We start from the raw sequence: 23,071 nt of genomic DNA, 5'->3' as shown, positions 1-23,071 counted from the left end.
TTGGGAGATAAAAACTTGTATAATCTGTAGCCTATCCAAATTTGTGCAATTTTGACTTACAGACGATGCTTGAAACAAAACCTGTCTGTAAGTTGTCTGCAAGTTCCCCTTGATAAACACTCATAGAATGAAAAGGAATTATCTGTAGACATCGCATACTTGTAGTACCATATTTGCATGAACTTTCAAATCCATAGAACAGGAGTAAGAAAATGGCACATAAACAGCCAGCATATTTAATCTATTGCTAATATTGAACGTTGTGCTCACCGAAACACCCATGAATCATTGCTTATGCGACGCTTATTTTGCACTCACGAGGTAGTAATAAACTTCTCAATTAAATGCCCCATACAAAAGGTATTCAGGAATCTATGGATTCTATCAATTTGAGTATAAACATTTGAGTTAGTTATAGTAAAACTAAGACACCCTACTCACACCTGCTACTACTAATACTCAACTGTACATGCACCTCGTACACATTCCTCTTCAGAATTTCTAACAAATTGGCACATGCCAGAGTTCCGAGTGAATGTGTAGCTCACTCTCTCTCTAACGTATCTATGTTGTAGAGTTGCGTTTGTTTCGTGTTCATGCTGCCATCTGTCTTACATTTTCTGAAGTAAAGATGGAAGTGCTTAAATTTTCATGTTATGTCAGTATTGTGTAGTAGGTCTGCCTGTTCTCTGTGGAGAGACTTTTTAAATGGGAGACCGGCTCGCATTTGCACCTTGAAGCTGGAAAACCGCAGAAAACCAAGTTCAGCCAACAACCACTGCGCTGTCAACAGGGATTGAACCTGGATCCTCGGGACGAGAGCTCAGCATGATGCCCACAGGACCGCACAGTGGCCCTACTCACATCTACATAGAGCCCATTCTGGTCAATGTATTTCATTGAAACTTAATGTATAAACCTACATTATATGGACCATGGGGGAAAAGAAACAGCAAACAAAGTAATATATAGTTACAATTTTGATCATCAGGGGAAAAAGTGGAGCAAAAAGAACAAGAAACACAAATTTGAAGCATTAAGACATTTGATAAATTTTCATCAGTCACACACTTAAATGCAAGTCTTGGAGGAATGCTTTTCTCAAGGTCCTAAAAGGTGTTCCACTGCAATTGCCCATCACTGAAAACCCCTGCAACAGCAAGTCATTACTGCCTTAGAAGCAAGAGAATGTTTGGAGATTTTAACTGTCTTCATATAAGGTTATGCACCAAACCATAATAGCCGACTGTTTCGAGCTCACTTTGGAGATGTGTTGATAATTTTGAGAAATTTCCTTGGCCCCTTTGGCTTAGGCTTCTGAATCACTGCGACATCTGGTTGTGAGGATTCTTGAAAGATAGTGTCCATGAAGAAAGTATGCAGACTCTGCCTGAATTGAAAGCAAACATATCACACCATTTTGCTGCAATTCCTCAAGAAACTCTTCGTGCTGCTGTTGAACATGATATAACACTCTCTGGAACAGTCGATAAAAGTTTACAAACCAATGGAATTTTCTTAGATCTCTCAAAAGCATATGATATAGTCCCTACCTCGAACAAATTACTTCTTAAACTTTCTACACTCTGTTTGAACATTTAATTGCTCAAATGGATGGAAGCCTTTCTAAAAAATCTCAAACAATTTGTTAATTTCAAAGATTACCCCGCCTCATTGGCCACCACAAATTCTAGTTTTTCTCACGAGTCGATCTTTACCCACTTTCGTTTGTAACATGATGATTTGGGATCTTTCACAAATCTAAATCCTAAATCTTTTTTTAGACCACAGGGTTCGTTTGGCTACCAGAAACCACCCGAGGTACCCGCTGGCAATATGGTTTAGGCCAATAGTTCTCTTAGTTTGACAGTTGAGCGGTAGAATCTCCTGTCTGTCGGACAAGAACGGGACCAGAGGTCAGGCTGCCAACATCCTACAAAAATTTCAGTTTACACTTATGTGAGAGATTTAGAAAGCTTGTCTTGTTACCTTCTCTTTCCTTGTGGGGTTTCATGGCTTGTTGGTGTGAACCACGCAAGTCATCATCAAACTTATAATTATGTTTTGTGAATTGAATTATTTGTGCAATATAGAATATTGGTGTCTTGAAAAATGTTATACATAAATGTGTAATAATTTACTTTTATGCTGTTGGTGGGTTGCAAACCCCTTTGCGATAAAATAACACCATGAAATTCCTCATGATGCAATAGGCCTGAAATTGTGGACGCTGGCCAGGTCTCCAATTCTTTGTATTTGTGTTGTTGCCAGATTCTGTGATATATTATTTTCCTTCTATAATATATAACTAAGATGTTGAATTCAGTGTCATAGGTTCGTCTTGATGATTGGTTTCTGTCATGATGCATGATGGGAGTGCGCTCATATAAATACCATTGAACAATGAAGGACCGGATACACCCCACTTCCCATCTCAAGGAGATATCAAAGCATTCCCGAAAGATGGGTGTATCTAGAATTTTATTAAATATGTATATGGATATATATCTATATAAATTTGTATAACAGAATAACAAGTCCAATTACAGGAGTATAAATCAAAGGAATAATTATGATAAATCATGATCTAAGAATCGAAATCTAAATTGATATTATAGCGTCCTTGGCATGTCTGGACTTGATAATAAAAGTTCCGTTGGTGGCGGTCCGTTTGCATTCGTTGGATGTCACAAGTTATAGTCATGTAGGCCGTACAATAACGAATTGATGTTGTGTTTGCGTCACATGGAGTCCTGGTCCAAGTCAGCCAATGTTCGGACACCCAGGTGTTTTAGCTGATTCTAGGCACACATAAATTATGTCAGATAAATACCAGATACACAGTGAGATGCATCACTGATTCCAGCTCATACTAAACAGTTGTCTTATCATAAAGGTGTTTTGCCCTGTTGAGGCATACACCAGGTGATCTCTCAATCATAGTGATGTACTGAAAGTGGAAAGGTGTGCCTTAGCACCTATTGGGTCTCATCATCCGTTCTAAGGTTTGACCTATGGTTTGGCCAGATAACTCCACATACGATTCAACATTGTCTCTGTTCTGTTGTCCACTCCATGGATTGACCAATAGCCTGACCGGCTGCCTCTGGACTTCCCTCAACGTCAGCCTGATCTTGTCTTCTTCTCTATGGTTGACAGGTAGCTTGACCGGATACCTTTTGGTGTAAATTGACACTCTCCTAGTTCTAGTATGTCTCCGACTGTTCCGCAAGCAAAGAACTAACTGACCAACTGACAAGAAAGTGGTCGGACTACCTCCAAATTGACTGAGTTCTCGCTGATATTGGTCTAGTGATATGGATGATGTGATCAAGACAAGTGTATTCCTGGTCAACTTGGCAAATGGTGAGATTGTTCCGATTACCGATCTAGTTAAATAATATGTTGAGAAAAAACAAACTGTGATAATTAAATGTTGGAAAAATGTTATACTGAGATTATGAATTTTAATATTTAACCAAATAAATGTTTATTTTATAAAGAACGATCTAGTTTGTTTCATTGTTGTCATTGTTCAGTGATTAATACTGGATTTAATATAACAATTGAACTGGGAAATGCAAAAGGTATGTTGCACGTTCTTAATGTACATTAAAAATCTCCCAGAAACCCTTAACTGCACCCCTAGGCTTTTAGCTGATGATTGCATAATCTACCATACTGTAAATCATATGCATCCAGATCAAGAACTTCTCCAACATAATCTCAATTCCATCTCTCAATGGTGCTCAACATGGAAAATGCCCCTCAACATAACAAAAAATGATTTTCATGAGAGTTTCACATAAACTTCCACCCTTTGAATTCTCTTACTCTATTAATAACTCAACTATATCCGAAGTTTCTCAATATAAATACCTCTGTGTCATCATTTCGGCAGACCTGCACTGGAATAAGCATATTGATTATATTTAGCACAAATGTCTCATTAAACTTTTCTTCCTTCGCAGCAACCTTAAGCACTGTTCTCATAATGTTAGACTCCTCTGCTACCAAACCTATATTTTTCTGGATCTCTCCCATGCTTCTGAAACCTGGGACCCCCACACTGCTAACAATATTGAGAAACTGGAATCAATACAAAACAAATCTCTTTGTCTACGACAGTTGGTCCTCTCTCATGTCTGTTTCTGAACTTAAACACAAAACTTAATCTTTTCCCTCTTAGAACTCATAATCTTATTTTGCAATTAACTAAGCTATATAAAACTCTCGATGAAAATTTAAATTTTGATACTTACGGTATTATATCTAAGCCAACATATATATCTCTAGCAGACTTGACCATCCACAAAAGATATATATATATATATATAAATCCTATCTCTACGCCTCTACTGACTGTTTCAAATTTAATTTATTTCTGCATACCATAGTTAACTGGAACATAATCTCCTCCGTTGTCATTGATTCACCCTCTATCATTGTATTTTTGAAAAATGTAACAAAAACATATCTATCACCATCAAACGCATTCTCCTGTGTAGGCCTCGGTCAACATTATTGTAAAAATAAATAAATAGGCCTACATATAAAGCTTTGAACATGATGACATACACGATGTAATCAACGAAAATGGAATGCACACTGAACAAATGTTGTGATTTATGTCGAACTGAACTTTAACTAATTTGAGACCATGACAACTGACAGAGGAAAAAAAATTTTGAAAGTGATCTTTTCAAATACTTTGACATGTTCCTTGGAGCTGAAAAAACAGAACTCCTGCTTACCATCCCCAGTTGAATGGCTGTGTAGAATGACTTCATAGCCAATTGAAAAGCTCCATCATGTGCTATATCATCAGCCTATGGACAGAAGTTCTTTCCAGCATGTTGCTTGGGATATATGCAAGTTTGAACGAGGATATAGAAGCTAAGCCTGCAGATTTGGTGTATGGATGTTCTCTCCCTTTGCCCGGCGAGTTCTTCAAAAACTGACCCAAGGACATCCCTTCAAGGCAAGATTTCTTGAATGGTCCGAAAGCTTATATGCAGCAACTACGTCTAACTCTTATTTCAAGTCATACCTCATAGTTTTAGAAACTATGTTTTAATTCACAACTAAAACTTTCTATTCTATCGCCCCTCCCACCTTTTCAAAAATTTTGTCTTCTCATCGCCTCCCAACTCAAGACAACACATAGGATCCTATACTAAATCCAAAGCTTCTACCGCCCTCTTAAACCCTTCCATCGCCCCCGGGGGCAATATTACTATAACTACTACTATTACTAGACCACACATGCACCTCGTCCATATTCCTCTGCGGAACTTCTAACGAACTGGTACATGCAGAAATGTGCGTGTACGTGTAGTGAAACCTGACGTGAAGTTTGTTTCTGTGTAATGTTGTGTGTAGTACTGCCATCTGCCAGTAGTTTTTCTAACTGTGAGTGAAGTGTAATGATTGAATAATTTACCATTGTAGGCCTGTTGCTCTCTGTGACGTAATTTTTAATGGGGAGAACAGCTCGTATTTGCGTCTCGAAGTTGGGAACCACAGGAAACCAACTTCAGCCGACTACCACTGCTGTGACTGTGGGGTTCGAACTCAGATCCTTGCGATGCGAGTCCGTCATTATGACTACTCTACCACCGTAGCGGCTTGGGGCAATATTGCCCACTTTGGTTAACACTGCTCTAAAACATGCTTTATACACAAAGATCTTCAGGCGGTCAAGTACGTTTTCACCAGGAAAGATGCTATTTTTGTCACCCATTGCAACAATTGTATCAAGGTCTAGCAACCGCTGTATCATGTCCTGCAGAGAACAGAAAAGTTCTACACTTTGGACATCAATGGCAAGAAAGCATCAATTTCCATAGACAGGCTGAAACCTACTGATGTGCTTAGTGATTCCTTGGTTCAAGAGTCAAGTAATGAAGTTCGTGACAGTGCAGTGGTTACATGCTCTGGCCATCATTTCCGTATGATTGTCCGTTTTACTTCATGATTGTCTTCAAAACTCAAGGGGGAGTATTTGTGGCGAACTGAACTTTAACTGCAAAATATATGTCATTATAGATTTATAAATACTACTGAATTTATTATACTTTCGCATTTCATTCATTCATTTGTATAATCCTCATTCAATCGTTCACACAAATTAATAATGTAACTTAATTTTGAATCCTTAACTTTTTGTTAATAAATAACAATTGTTGATTATAGAGTTTATTAATATTTCTGAAGTCGCATCATCCCTTCAAATTAAATGAAGTTTTAGGTTTAAAATGACGATTGCCATTTCACGTGTTTCTTGTTCCACAAGGCCACTTTTCAACTGGTGGTCAAAATTTGAACTATTATTTTTTTACCATGGTTTTCTTTCTGGTCCATATAACGTATATACCAAGCTTCAGTGGAATATGTCAACCAGAACAGGCTGTGTGAGTAGAGTTAGCTTAATTATATTCACCCTGTATATCAAAGTTATCATTTTGCTGAAGGTGCTCTTCTGCTAATGATGAACATAAATTATGCTATTAAGTTCTAACATCAAAATGGGTGAAGACCCCTTATATTCTATGTTCAGGGGGGGGGGGGGAAATCCTGAACTCATCCAGTTTTTATTGCTGAATTAGAGGTCCCTGACTATGAACATTGTGTCTACTTATGGTAAAGTTTCCATGGGAGTACAACAAATTATTTAAACCCTGCATTAACATTATCTACAATCAATTCCAGAGGTGATGGCACGATAAAGAATTCGAATTATTGACAAACTGATAAATTTCTATGCGAATTTGTTACATACCTGCTTCAATGTATTTATATTATCTCTTTGGCTCTTAATTCCCCTTTTGAAAATTATTTCATTCAGTTCGTTCAGTCGGATGAAGACAAAGGTTGAAAAGGCAGATATTGACCACACATTAGTCAGCGGGCATTCATCTTTCAGAGATTTTGCTGCATCCATCCACACTTTATATCTGTCCTCCATCTTATTGCGGAAGCACCTGCATGAGAAATATGCAAATGAATGAAAGATCATGTTTGTGATACAATAGACTCTCGATTATCCGACAATCTGGTTCAATCAAAATTAAAAGATAATTGACAATATACACAGAGCATATAAAAATATAAAATACTCAATGGATAGATCATTACAGTTTTTTTTCTCTCCTAAATCTGTACAGTCAGACCAGTGACATATACAGGTGTCACATTTTCGGGACATGAACATGTGGCTGAGAAAGTTGAGTCTAATTAATTTAAGCTCAACTCAAAATAATCATGACAGAATTAAATTTAAGAAAAAATAATATTTTCCTCTCTAATTAATACATCATTCATCACCATATATTTTCTGGATGAAGGCACCTTTTCTTTCTACCACATACTACCTATAGCCTACACAAGGAAGGAACTTGCTGGAATTAGCACACTATTGTACTCTCACTAAATTTACATATTAATTTCTCAAAGCTCTTTGGCTAGTTCTAGCGCCTAGTAAACATTCCTACAACAACCACACTATCTGATATCCCTCTGGAGCAAGTATCTGGGATTCTCTCACTTCAACAGAACAAAAAAAATTGTTTTGTTCCTTTGAAAACTTCTGTGATTCAGATAATATGATCACGGTATGAAAAAGTTGCGGTTAAAAAAAAATCAACTTTTTTGGTTTAAATTAACTCACTTCTTATTAATAAAAACACAAATCTTGTTAATCATTAGGAATGCATATTTTTTTACCTAATATTTCATATTTAATTTAGCATTAATGAATAAACAAACAATAAGAAACAAACTGCAAGCAAGAAATATGAACACCAAAACCTGTGTTTACATAACATGAAAGGTCATTGAGCCTAAATTAACTTTATGGATTAACATTTTTCTTGTAGAGTTTTATCCATGAGCCCCCCCCCCCCTCCTTGAAGTAAATGCTGGTGGTGACTTAATATCAAATATTGTGCAGGTTTCTCAATTCTCTCGATGGACAATCAGAGGGATTATTCAGCATCAACTATATGAAAAACCATATTCTATTGACCAGATTGTTTCTTATGCAACTGATGGATGCGTTTATTATGATTTTTTCCAGACTTGCATGATGTTGCTTTAATAATTTTTATCCTTTCACAGATTTGGCAAAAAAACGAGCAAACTCAAGACTTTCTCACTTTTCGTATTAAAAGTATGTGTGAGTATTGAACATTCATGTTAGTATGCTTTTCCGTATGTATTTCCATTCGTTTTTGTTTTTTGTTTTTTTGTAGTTTGTTGTATTTGTGTTTTTGTATTTTTCTTCTCTTGTCCATCTCTGTAATTGGGCAATCCTTGCCTGTTGAGATGTGAATAAATAAATAAATAAAATTTTGAATTCAATGGTATTTACGTTGATACAACATCTATTATTATTTTAAATCAGTAATTAGGGCATAGAATTCAAGGAATTATAAAATAAAACTAAATTTCTCTGTTTTGTTATCAGGGAAACCCAAGTGCCCCATAGTAATGCATTGCACCCACCGTACCGTCGCCACAGTGGTGGTTGGCTGAAGTTGGTTTTATATGGTTCTCAACTTTGAAGCCAAAATGCGAGACAATCTATCTGTTAAAAAAATCTTGCCACAGAGAGCAACAGGCCTACAATGATACAATTATCCACTTCACTCATAGTTTGAATAATTGATGGCAGATGTCCGCACTACACCTAACAAGCATTACACAGAAACCAACTTCGCGTCAGGTTTACTATACATACACGCACATTCCAACATGGACCAATTCATTAGAAATTCCGCAGAGAAATGTGGACAAGGTGCATGTATGGTTTAGTCAGTGCCGTCTTAATGCATGGGCCTACCCAGGCGCCTCAAGAGAAAAAGGGCCTCACAAAAATGAGATTTGGTTGACATTTTCTAGAATTTACCTGGTAGAGCCTCAGAAAAACTACTTGGCCCAGGAGCCCATGATGCTCTTAAGACGGCTCTGGGTTTAGTAGTATTAGTAATGCATTAGCTCTCTATATTTTTCCGCAATTTTTTTTCATGCACAAAATCTAGAAATATAACAGCAATCTTTCTGCACTGTATCTAGAGATTAGATTCAAATTTAGATTTCCTAGATCTTCTTTATTTCTCCTAATGGATAAATTTACCACATTTCAAAAACATGCACACCATACTAGATTACTTCTACTTCAATATCACTCAAGTTAATACAAAGGGAAACTGAAATTTAAATTTTGTAATTTAAATAAATGATTTTTTTTTAAAATGAAGCTGATTTAAATCGTCACATACCCTGAATACAATAGGTCCAAAATCCAAAACTAAATATTGCAAGGATGTTTCAGATATGAGTATGAGAATGTCTTGATATCTGCACCATTTCCATTGACTGTAAGCGTTTTTCACTCTCTTTGACTCCAGAGAAACATGTGAAACAAAGTGTGTTATGGTGTGGTGATTTAATGTGTCATGTAAGCGAACTATTACGACTTGAATGCTCTGTACTAAGCATGAGAAAGAATGTAGGAACGTGTTATCTTCCAATTAATATTGTATTTTTAAAATGAATACCTTAAGGTGGGAATCTAACACTAATAAATGTGAGCTTCACACTCATTAGTGTTACGCTCATGACACAGGACCAATCTTCAGAGGGGATAATGCAAAGAGTATTTTCCAGACAAATTTTCAGTTACTGTACTTGTGACAAAGCATTTAAATTAGCAGAAATTAGTTAAAACGCCATGTGAAAGGTACTTTCTTTTAATTTCAATACTTTAGTATCCTTTTTTATGAAAATATACACTTTTTTGAATGTTTTGTTGATTTGGGAAGGGGCAGAAGCAACCATGCCCCCCCCCCTCCTGCGCATATATCTCTGGTTCCTGGCTGTAAATGTTGCATTTTAGGTACTGCAGAAAATTGCATCATAACCAGATGGATGTTTACTGTCACAAATGTCTAAAAATAGGGGGGCACCAAATGACGATGTCAAAAGAAAGCACACATCACACATTGATTTTAGGCACTTTGTTTTCACTTCAAAAACTACATGAGGATACTGCATTTAAACCTTTTTGACACATGAAATGGTGTCTCACCTGGAAAAATTAACCTGGAGAGGAAATCAGGTTCATCGTCAATGAGAGCTAACAACTCAGAGGAACAATTTATGCCGGTTCCTGTGGTGACGCCATTTTTTTCTCTTTGTTTTCTCGTATAAATGACAATGACCATATACAAATACACTAATACCACATACAATAACCATTTCAAAAAAATTTGTCAAACTCTCAGAGTTGAATAGCCAAATTTTTTACAACATTGCCACCTTACGTAACATACTGATTTTCAATCATTGTTTGAAATTAGGGATATTTAATCTGTATTTTATATATAAGAATCTATCAGCCACTTTCAATTTTATTGAAAAATTTATTCTGCATCTAACCAATGTTTCCCCATGTAGGCATTATCATTCCCTGGGGAATGGAGGGGGGGGGGGCAACGGAATGATCCTACAGGGAGGGTAGAAACTTTGGGTTTAGTATAGGATCCTATGGGTTGACTGGAGTTTAAGGGGTGGCAATGAGAAGAAAAATATTTTAAGGAACAGGGAGATGGAGCAAAAAGTTTGGGTAAATTATGGTCTAAACCAAGGGTGACCAACTTCTCACTGTTCAAGGGCCAACATAATAGCAAGCTGCAGCATCGTGGGCCACACCAGGGATACATTCTGGTGTATAAGCCGCACCAGTAAAATAACCCAGAAAACTCCCAGATTTGTGTCACCATAAGTAATAGAATGAAAAACAGGCAATTTAGTCACTACAATTTTACCCTGGGCATAAACTGGTATGTATCCATTTTTTTTCTGGTTCCCAGCCAGTTGATGCAATGCATCAAAAATTACTGTTTCTTTTGCAAATTATTCTATCCAATACATTAATAGTTTGAATTTTACAGACGAAACATTTTTTCCACATCTTTCTACAATTATTTTTTTCCCTTATCCCTAATTTTACAACCAGTTAAGTCAGATGGGTCAAATCGATGCTCAATAAATTGATTGATGCAACGGTAGACTCCAAGAGGAGTCTTTCTGTTGTGATGGGAAACTTGCCAAAAGCCAGTTGAGGGGATACTATTGACTATACGAAATGGGTAAACCTGTGATGGTACCAAGATAAAATGAACAAGCTTGGCATGGACTAGGCAGACTATTTGTGGATGTGAAAGGACGGACGGACGCACGCACGCACGCACGCACGCACGGACGGACGCACGCACACACACACAATTACCTACTTCACCAAACATTAACTCTGGCCACTTGGGTGCATGCACACTATTACCTAGTACTCACTGTATGTCCAAGAAATTATAGAACCAGATTTGTGATACATGTATTCTTATTACTAGAGGTATCTTCTTGGAACAAAATATCAGTATTTTGGTTTGAAAAAAATGTTTGATTCAATGTAGAATGCCACCAACCTGCTATGCCAAAATTTAGAGATAACTGCTTCTCGGTGTTCAATACAAAAAATCATCGTGTCTGGGCGTGGAACTCCACTGTTCAACGGCACAATATGAACCCGACCATCCAATATGACACATTTTTGCTCTTTGGAATTATTAGGGTCTGAGTAGACAAGTCGGTTGTAACTTTGAGGTGTTATTGTGAGCGTTGGCATCCACTAACTTGAAAATGTTTTGTCACTGAGCAGAACACCAAATACGCATTTAGATATAGAGGCCAGAAAAAGGCAACTTGTCCAATGAGTTGGCAGAAAGAGATACGGGGTATGGTCATAACAAACTTGCAATACGTGTGTTCGAAAAAGCAGTGTGATGAGAACTTAGCTAATTACTATTGTCAATGTGCAATATGCCATGAGAGTGGTTTTCTTAAGAGGATGTTTGATTACTTTTAACCAATTCTGGATTAATGAATAAGTAATAATGGATGTAAATAGTCTGTTAATCAGGTCTGCTGTTGAAAATAATATATTAAATAATCATAAGAAAAATGAATTTAATACACAGTAATCATTTACTTAGTCATGGGCAGCACAAAACCACTGTGGGCTAGCTGTTGGCCATCCCTGGTCTAAACTTTTGTTCTGAACCATACTTCCTGCATTTTATTTTTAAGAATTAAGATAATTAACTGGAGAAAAATAAAAGATTCAAAAGAAGTTTTCCTTCGATCATGTAGAAAAAGAAGCATACCATAAGGCCATGCAGCTTGAAACCAAAAATTTGATGGAGGTATTCAGAGGAAAATAATCTATGGTTTTGTTCATGGCAAAATCATTCAGTATCTTCATTTTGTCTCCCAGAACTTCGACTCTGTGAATACCTTGAATGAGAAGAAAGTCATTTATTTCATGATTAAAAACTTATAAATACGAATTACTATGAACCATGAGATTGAATAGCTAATAATATTACAGAACATTCCTCTTTTTATTGTATTTTCAATGAAGTTTACCTAAATTACCTACTTTAACATGAAATAATTAACAGAAATAATTTTTGCTGTCTATAAATTACATTGGAATAATTAGGGACTATAAAGATAGATATTCGTATAAATTTGTCATATTTAACTTTTTTTCCGTGAAATACATTTTATACATTTTCAGATTCGCAACAGTTCTTTATTTCCTGCCTAAAGGTGACGATTTCTTAATGATTTCAGCCTCAATTGGAAATTTTATCTATGTTTGACAACTTTTTTAGGAGGGAATTAATGACATTGTTTAAATACAATAGATATCGGCAAGTAACTCTTGCTATATGGAGTTTTAGCCTTTTTGCTACCTTTCCATTTCTTTTGGCTACTGAAGAAAGAACTTGATATAGTTTAAAAACGTGTCTAGCTGTTGTTTTCTTCATATTTTGGGTTTATTTACATTGTATTTTTCATGTGTATTATCTCACTCAAAAAATTTATTTCTATGGTAATTAGTTTTGAAAAAAAAAATCAGTTGCTTCCTTTTCTCAACAATATATCAATGGAAAAAGTTACCTCAACTTACGTGGATAGTCTTGGAATGAGTTACTGACTTAAGTTGAGGAATGGCTGTATGCAGCTTTTGGTTTTGTTCTATAATCCCACCAAAAAAAACCTCTGATTGGTATCATACGTAAAAGGCTCAATAAATTCTAATACTTGATTTTTTTTTAGAAAATCCAGCAGCTTAAGCTTGGCTATAACATCCACAAAAAAACACATCAGACATACACAGATTTCTTCCTGCAATTAAAAACTTTCTAAAAAATTGGTGCATGACAAGAGAAGTTTTGAGTGCTGCCTTACTGCATGTATGATGCTGTGAGAGCAATTTCCTAAGAGGACGTTTAATTAATTTTAACCAATTCTAGAACTGAACATCTTTTCTCTTTTGCTGATCCACAGCCTGCCTTTATTTCTCATCTTCTGTGAAAGCCCCTTGAAATTTCATGTACTAATATGTTGTGTTTTCAATTGGTGACTGTCGTCAAATTATGAACATGCTCTTTTCTGTCTAGTCCCACATTTGGACGAAATTCTAGAAGTGTCCCATGACCACTTTTTGACCAATTAAAATGTAGAACATAAGATATAATGCTAAATCCATGTGTGTTGCACTATGCCTTGACAGGGACATTTAGGGTTTAGAAATCAAGCTCTCTCTCTTGCTGGGCGGAACCTGAATTTATTTGAAATTTAGTTTAAAATTACACAATATAACAAAGTAATAAGAGTTTACAAAGGTTTTTAACAACTGGCTGTTGCGAAGATAAATTTCTGGAAAGGGATAAAATTCAACTGCCTTTGCAGGGAATAGAGCCCACATCCTTCCACTTTCCGGGTGAATGCCTGAGACCACTAGACTGCGAAGGCAACAAATCTCTCAATCTTTCCTTGGAGCTCGTGTACACTGAAAGGGACCACCGTACATGACTCAGACCAAGCTCACAACTGCCGACGCTGCCACCATATGGCGACTTATAAAAGGATAACATCACTCTCTACTACTACTACTATACCACACATGTACCTCGTTCATATTCCTCTGCGGAACCTCTAACGAATTGGTATATGAGGAAATGTGTGTGTACGTGTAGTGGAACCTGACGTAAAGTTTGTTTCTGTGTAATGCTTGTTATGTGTAGTGCTGCCATCTGCCACCAGTTTTTCTAAATAGGAGTGAAGTGTAATGATTGAATAATTAATCGTTATAGGCCTGTTGCTCTCTGTGGCGAGACTTTTTAATGGGGAGATCGGCTTGCATTTGCACCTCAAAGTTGGGAACCACAGGAAACCAACTTCAGCCAACCACCACTATGGCGACGGTGGGGTTCGACATCACTCTCTGCTATCCATACAAAGGTTTTTAAGTAAAGGTTTTTGTATGGATAGCAGAGAGTGACGTCATCCTTTCATAAGTTGCCATCTGGTGGCAGAATCAGCAGTTGTGAGCTTGGCCTGAGTTAAGTCCGGCCATCCATATAAGAACTTTTTTCAGTGTACACGAGCTCCAAGGAAAGATTGAGAGATTCATTGCCTTTGTAGTCTAGTGGTCTGGCATTCACCTGGAAAGTGAAATGACATGGGTTCGATTCGCTGCAAAGGCAGTTGAATTTTCTCTTTCCAGAAATTCATCTCTCTCTGTCTTTGCAACAGCAAGTTGTTAAAAACCTTTGTCTGGATCGCAGAGAGTGACATCACCCTTTCATAATATGACTTCACTTTACCTACCACAGGGTGTTCCCAAAAGAAGGGGATGGTGGGCAAGAGTTGTGTTTTTTGGCTTCTTTTGGTTTCGCTTTCTTTTTGCTAGCTAGTATTGTAATTAACGTTATGAGTAGTGGCTTATGCGTTTTTCAGAAATATGATGTTTTGTTTAAATTGATTCAATATTATCATGGCCAAATGAAGGTCACTGTTCAAGAATTGCTTAAAATGATTTGATTTTGAGATTGATTAATTCTCGCAAACACTGAAGTGTAAATGATTAAAATTAAATTGCAGCATACACTGAATTTAATGTTAAATAATGTTTGAGAAGTGATTTCAATGTGTTTGCTCTTTTTATTTAATTCATATTATGTCCTAGACCCAGACATCATGACAATGATGTCAGAGTTATGTGTTCAAGAAGCACTGCCATCTATCTGCAATATTGGAAATCAAATGCCAGATGCTTGGATTTTTGTGTTTATGTAATCAGTGTTGGAGGATTTGCCTGTTTTCTGTGAAGAGAGCTTGTTGGAGACTGGTTCACAATTGCACCTCAAAGTTGGGAAACTGCAGAACACACAAGACTGGTATGTGAATTATTTCTTTGAAAATACCATTACAAACATAGATTTCACACAGTTCATGCATTCTAGACATCATATATATATTATTGTAAATTTGAAAAAAAATTATGCACAGTCGTCCTGAGCCCCAGAGCCAGTAAATTTGTGGGACCCATGCTGACTCCAAAGTATTCAAGGTCGTACGCATTGCCCTGACCAAGACCGTCTCAACAGCATCATAGTCCCCCCGGACAGGGCCGTAACTATGATTTTAGCCACCTGGAGCAAAAATGATTTTGATGCCCCCACAACTGTGAAATTCGATAATTTTGCAAGAGTGCTCCTTGTTCTCACCTAAAACTGCTGCTCTCTAAATTTTTCCGGCCAGGGCAGTTGCCCCCCCCCCTCTCCCTTCTCTAATTATGGCCTTGCTCCGGGCAAAGGGGGGGGGGATCAAATAATCATTGCAATTATCACGTAACCATTTGGCAAGTTTGATAAATTTCCCTAAATTTGTCACTTTTACCGGCAATCACGCATAATACCCAAGCACCATTGGTAAACATGATAAATCATACTAAATCCATCACATTTGTCAGTTATTATACCTAATCACCATTTTGTATTGGTAAATATGATAAATCGGTCCCATTGCAGTGAAAAGATTTATTATTTACATGTGCATACTTGTGAGCGAGTCTGAATTGGATATAATGAACTCTTATTCAATGAATTTTTGCATATACAATCAGACCCCAATATAACAAACTCCAATTTAGAAAATTCTGCAATGGGACCCTGACATTACTAACCCAATTTCAAGGGTTCTACAATGGGACCTCGACATCACAAACTACATTTTTTACAAATTTTACGATTTTACATCACTAAAATGAAACAAATTTCACAATCGTATCCCGATATTATGTATCATTTCATCAAATCACCATTACATATAATTTTTTTAGCATTTATCCAATTCACCAATGACACTTTGGTATTATGCATAATCGCCGGTAAAAGTGATACATTTATCAAACTCACCAAGACAATTTGTGATTACGCATATAATATATAATGAATTTATCACATTTACCATAACATATACAATATAAACAGAGGTATATGAAAAGAGTACAAATAGAGAAAAAACCTACCTATGCATAGAACTACTTTGACCAAACTGCAATAATAGTAGGCGATGGAATGCAGGTCCCCAGTTGATTGTAAACAGTGATGAAGAGTATCGAGAACATGAAGACATCTGGATAAGCTAAATGTAAAAACAAAATGTTGATATATGTTAAACGCCAACAAAGTGAAAGTAAAAATAAAGTCGTATCTCTTGTAATAATGTGGACATAAAAAAACTACACATGTATTAAGAAGAATTTCTTTTAATGTAGTTAAATGTGGTAATGTAACTAGGGGCGGACTTATGGTCTTCCTGCCTGTGGGCTACTTGAATTCTGCTGCCCTTCTCCGATTGTAGTCTAATTTTTTGACTACTCTTTCACCACCCTTTGCTATAACTTTCTTGGCCTCCCTCCACTTCTGCAAGTACATTTGTGTTTCTGAATCACTCTTTTAGTTATTCACATGCTTGCACACTGCTTAAGTCACTCACATGCTTTCACACACTCTAAGGCCACTCACTGACCTGGTCCCTTGCATTGTAGGTCATGCATTTGGTCATTCACATCCTTACTCATGCTCTGTAGGTCACTCTCTTGGTAATTCACATGCTTGCTCATGCTCCAAGTCCCTCTTTTACTCACTCACGTGCTTGCACACTCTTTTGGTTGCTCACATGCTTGCATACTGTTTTGGTCACTCGCAAGCTTGCACATGTTCACTTGCACACGCTTTAGTTAACTCACTGACCTGGTCCGCTAAGTCCCCCATAAATACGCCACTGATTGTAACATGTCCATAGATCCCCCCAGGCATCCAAATAATGGTCTCTAAATACAGTAAAACCTGTCTTTAATGGAACCTGTATAAGCGGAAACCTGTCTTGAACGGAAAAAAATCGGGGTCCCACAATTTCAATGTCAAAATACACATTAAAAAACCTGGATTGAACGGAACCTGTCTAACACGGGAACAGGAAGGAAAATTGTACCCTTTACTGGAAAATTTCACGCAAACACTGTGAGTGTTTGACGACCAACAAACCAAAAGATCATACAAAATGTTAAAGTACTCCACCCAAATTTTTTATGCAATCTATGCTTGCAAATGTGAGTTCTACATCATCCACCCTTAGATTAGCAAAAATCTGATCCTGTACTTGATGCTGTGGTTTTGATAAGCCATGTGTAGTAAAGCAATTGCTTTCTGAAACTGTGAGAAAAATTTTCAGAAAAGCAGGCCTTTCCACGGGAGAAATCAGTGTAAGGATTGAATTTCTGAATGATATGCAAGACTTACAAAATTGTATGCAAGCTGTGTGCATTCCCTGATCGCAAGGCTGACCAGGGCCGAAATTAATGAAATAGAGGCAAAGGGGGCAACTACCCCCAATGGCAAAATTTAGATAGGAACAAAAACACTGTTATAAAATCATTAAATTTCACAGTGGTAGAGTAGCAAAATCATGTTGCTCTCCCTCTTTTCCTCACAAAATTCTTAGTTATAGACCTGATGCTGTGGATTATATAAACATAGATGATAATGTACAAACTGAATCTGACATGACAGATATTGAAACCCTAATTGAAAAATTTTGAGGAAGTTGAAAAGAACGTACATGACGTTATTTTAGAATAAGAATAGTGTAGGTTGAAATTTTATATAGATGCTGTCAAACCCTAAATACAGTATTTAGTAATTATAGACTAATTAATTATTTATATCATCTATTTTTAGATAATTTATTCTATCTGCAATTAATTAATTTTTTTTTATTTCAATCACACATGAGATCGTTACATGCTGTACATATTGTGTCAATTGAACCTTTATTAAATACAAATACAATGCCACAACAGGCAAAATGCCCAACGAAGTGCCTGAGAAAAGATGCCCATAAAAATATGGATATCATATATTTCAAAAATACCGCAGCAACAATTAAAAATACAATTAACAAAAATTATAAACACAATTAACAAAAATTATAAACAAATATATACACATGACAAAATATTATACAATGCCCATAAAGAATACTTATGGTTGTCTTATTCTAAGAATGGATAGCTTCTCAATTTACCCCAACATGTTTATCGTATTTCTTTTTAAACGTGTCAATTGTGTTACAATTTACTACCTCTGGGGGTAAGCTATTCCATTTATTAACAACCTTATTAGAGAAAATCTCCTTGCGACACCATAACCTTGCATTGTCCTTCACCAATCGATACTGGTGTCCCCTAGTAAAAGCAGTCGATTGGCGGTGTTAAATGATGATAACCATGATACTAAAAGTTCATGGTCCATCCTATCCATCCCATTGAAAATTTTGAACACTTCGATCATATCTCCTCGACACCTGCATTCATCCAATGTAAACATATTCAAAGAATGAAGTCTCTTTTCATAACTCAAGCCCCGTGCGCCAATAAGGACACACGTAGCTCTTCTCTGCACCCCTTCAACCAAGTCTATGTCCCTCTATAGGTATGGTTAAGTAAAACCTTACAGCATACTCTAGTCCAGGACGAATTAAGCCTCGAAAAAGCAGAAGAATGACTTTAGGAGAACGTGAAAAGACCTTTTTGAAAATGAAACTGCGAGCATTCTATTCACTTTTTTGACCACCGCTGAATAATTGTACTGTTGTAGACCTGTTGATCTCTGGTGAGACTTCATTAACAGGGAGAGGGATATTCAATAGCTCAGTTAAAAATGTAACCTAAAAATGCTACTACTGTGCATTAATGAGATTCAATCACACAATTGAACTTAAACACGTACTCCTATAGTACTAATTTTATTTTTAAAGGAAGAGCCTACTGCTCGTCTCCTTTCCTGGTTAACGACTTATTTCGTAATACAGCATAGCTGCCAACTTTTGAAAATGAAAATTCGGGAGATTTTCGCGCAAACCCGTATTTTCTGCTAAAACCACTCCCTAATAAATACAATAGGGATTTTTCCAAATAAAATAGGGATTTTCCAAACATAAAAGTTAAAGCGTAGGGAATAAAATCCCTACTGAAGTCAAATTAAAATAGGGATTTTACACACATGGAAGTTAAACCCTTGGGAATAAAATTCCTACGCAAAAAACAAGTGAAATTGGAGGCCAAAACTTCAATGATGTAAATATAAATATTGTGTTCAATCAGAAACGCTGTGAACAAACATTCTGCGTGAATGACCCCAAAATCATCGGAAGATGGAGGAAAACACCGTCAATTTTTGAAGAACACTGACTTTTTGTGACACTTGCTCGATGCTTTTTTTTTCATTTCACATGAGTGATGATGGCAGTCTTTCCATGCCCGATGTTTATGTCCGTAACACAACTTGTACAAAAAAGAAAAGTAGGCCCTCTTCTGGAACGTTTGATGAAAGGAAATTCATCGGAATAAGTATATTTAAAATTGATTAAATATGTTTTTGCTTATCAGTATTCATGTTTAGTTTTGTTATATCGCACGTACGTAACTTCAACAAAAGAAATTTTGACCATATATGCGTCACTAGAATCTTCGATTATTATCCAGGACTATTGGCTGCTAAGCCATTTCCCTGCACGATAAGACAAACAACTTTCTTGTTACCATCAGAGGGTTTGTAAAACTTCCTTAAAAAGGGAATTTCCCCATTTACGACGTGTGACGTCATTTCGAAAGGGAAAAAAAAGAGGCTTCATGCCCCACAAGAAATTCCTTAGGGATTGTTTTCATAAGCGGGGATTTTTTTTAATGAAGTAGGGAATTTTTAGCGACAATTAGGGATTTTTGTGATTTTCGTAAAAATTCGGGAGATTTAAGAACTTTTCGGGAGGTCGAGCGATGAAGCTAAAATTCGGGAGATTCCCGAAAAATTCGGGAGACTTGGCAGCTATGATACAGTCACAGAAAAAAACGCTCGCTACAATTGGCGTACAAAATAGCCGCCAACTCACATAATTTGATGTATCGGCCTAACATGCCGCCCAGCATTGAAATATTAATTTCAATAAATACGACAATATAAAAACTTGAATACATAAACAAAATTAACATATAAAAAATTCGATGCAGTACAAATATCATATTTGCGAAACAAAAATTAATTATATAAAATACAAATGCACTATATACATACACAAATGTACTATATTATACAATTATAATTTCAAGGCGGAAACCTAATGATTTTTTTTTTTTTTCTATCGAGACCCTTCTAACGGCAACAACGCGATTTTACATATTGATCTTTTGAAGATCCCATTCATTGTTTTTACATTTGCAATTCTCACTTTATTATCCCTACCCTGGAAAACCTCCACGACTCTTCCCAAAATCCATTTACAACTTGGGAGGTTTTCTTCTTTCATGACAACCATATCTCCAACATTGATGTTGGGCTTGGAACCTTTCCATTTATTTCGTTGTTGTAAAGTGCTCAAATAATTGTTTTGCCAATGCTTCCAGATTGTTTGCACCAATTTAGATGTACGGTGCCATAAGTTCAATCTGTTTTCCTTAACATCAGTCAGTGATGGCTCTACAATGGCAGTGACTGGGCGACCAATGAGGAAATGACCAGGCGTAAGAATATCTAAATCATCTATATCACTAGATAGTGGTGTTAACGGACGTGAATTTAAAATTCCCTCTACTTGATTGACAATAGTTAACAGTTCTTCGTATGTTAGTTTCGAATTCCCAACTACACGTTTCAAATGGTGCTTAAAGGATTTTACCCCGGCCTCCCACAAACCACCAAAGTTGGGTGCTCTGGGAGGTATAAACTGCCACTGAATACCCTCTGCTGATAAATAGTTGACGAGATTGTTATTACTCTGCACAATATCGGCATACCAATTTTTCAGAGTTTTATTAGCACTTACGAAGTTTTTTGCATTATCGCTGAACATTTTTTGAGGTTTTCCTCTCCTGGCAACAAATCTTTTCAAGCAAGCGATAAATGCTTCGGATGTCAAATCAGACACTATTTCCAAATGAGTGGCCTTTGTGACCATGCATACAAAAATGCAAATATACACCTTGTGGTAGATCCCCTTTCTCTGGCCCTTATATTTTATCAGAAACGGTCCACAAAAGTCGACACCAGAGCAGTTAAAGGGATAGTTCACAGTGACTCTTTCTTTAGGTAAATCCCCCATGAGTTGTTCTACTGTTACAGGTTTTATCTTGAAACAAGTGATACAGTCATGTACAACCTTACGACACATATCTCTGCCACGTAATGGCCAAAATTCTCTCCTCAAAGAATACAATAAATTTTGCGGACCAATGTGTAAATATTTTTCATGTTGATGCTCAATGATCATTCTAGTGAGCTTATGTTTTGATGGTAATATGATCGGATGTTTTTGGCTATCACTTACTTGACTGTGCCGTAAACGACCACCTACTCGCAAAATATCGTCTAAGTATGGAAGTAAGTTTTTTATCTTGTCTGTTACCAATTTCCCTTTTCTAAGATTGGATATGTCACCTTTAAACTCTATTTCTTGTGTGCAACGAACTAGATATTGCATACTACCTTGAAGTTCCTGATGTGACAAAGGACCCTTTCGCTTATTAAGTGGATTTCTCAAATTATGGATGAACCTGAAAACAAAACTAAGAATGCGAATTAATATAGCGTAATCATTTGTAATGCGAAATAAAGAATCCATGAAAACTTCGTTCAGATTTAGAGTCAAAGTCACATCAGCATATTTCTTGAACTCCGGGATGATCCAACCCAACGCTGTTGTTGAGTCAGTATACAGACATACCTTGTTCACTTCCACACGCAGAGAAGATAGCACCTTCTCAACAAGATTTGAGAGCAGTTCTGCAGCACAAAGTTCAAGACGTGGTATGGTCACTACTTTGAGAGGTGCAACTCTGGATTTGCTACAAAGAAGCACCACTTTCACATCACCCACGGCAGTAATCGAACGCACATATACAACAGCCCCGTATGCATCCTTTGACGCGTCTGAAAATGCATGAATTTCTAATTTTTGAGCAGAGTCTGCTAAGACGAAACGATCAATCTGGAGGTTTGTCAACCTTGTAAGTCCTTCTCGGAATTTTCTCCAGTTTTTCGATTGTTGAGACGGCAGTTCATCGTCCCAGTCGATTTTCAACAGCCAGAGCTTCTGTAAGTAAATCTTTGCTTGTACTAGAACAGGACCAAGCAAGCCTAACGGATCAAATAATTTTGCGATATCTGTCAACACAGCACGCTTGGTAGGTATGTTGTTACCAGGAGCAACAGTGAAACCAAAACAATCTTCTTTAGGGTTCCATCTTAAACCCAAAGTTTTCACCGTGTCATTTTCAGGATCCTGAAAGCAATATTCTCGTTCATGAACAGGGACATTGTTCAACAATGCATTTTCGTTGGAGCACCACTTGTGTAAATCCATGCCTCCACATTTTAACATAGAAATCAGCTGTTGCTGCAATTCAATGGCACTTGTTATATCGTTAGAACCAGTTAGAATATCATCAACATAAAAATCAGTATGAGTTGCGGCAGCAGCAAGAGGATATTTCTTCTGTTCGTCATAAGCTAACTGTCTTAACACCCTAGTGGCTAAATATGGTGCACATTTTGTTCCATATGTTACTGTAAGTAACTTATACAATTTGGGTTCATCTAAC

At 36.7% G+C, this 23,071-nt stretch overlaps 1 protein-coding gene across 1 annotated transcript in view; it reads right to left on the bottom strand.

Annotated features, from left to right (window-relative positions):
• LOC149072049 (adenylate cyclase type 10-like) overlaps positions 1-23,071 on the bottom strand; it is a 132,215-nt gene that overhangs the window by 922 nt on the left and 108,222 nt on the right. The window contains exons 30-32 of the mRNA XM_089247635.1: positions 16,445-16,560; positions 12,225-12,354; positions 6,782-6,983 (exon numbers count right to left, since the gene is read on the bottom strand). Coding sequence (XP_089103761.1) covers positions 6,782-6,983; positions 12,225-12,354; positions 16,445-16,560 — 448 coding nt within the window. The remainder of the gene's footprint in view (positions 1-6,781; positions 6,984-12,224; positions 12,355-16,444; positions 16,561-23,071) is intronic.

Source organism: Pholcus phalangioides, unplaced genomic scaffold (genome assembly GCF_987345545.1).
Source record: "Pholcus phalangioides strain wild (caught in Gottingen) unplaced genomic scaffold, Ppha-v1.0 ptg000018l_1, whole genome shotgun sequence".
Taxonomy (NCBI): Eukaryota; Metazoa; Arthropoda; class Arachnida; order Araneae; family Pholcidae; genus Pholcus; species Pholcus phalangioides.
Note: the sequence above shows the minus strand (reverse complement) of the source record. Positions and strands in the feature narration are given on the sequence as shown.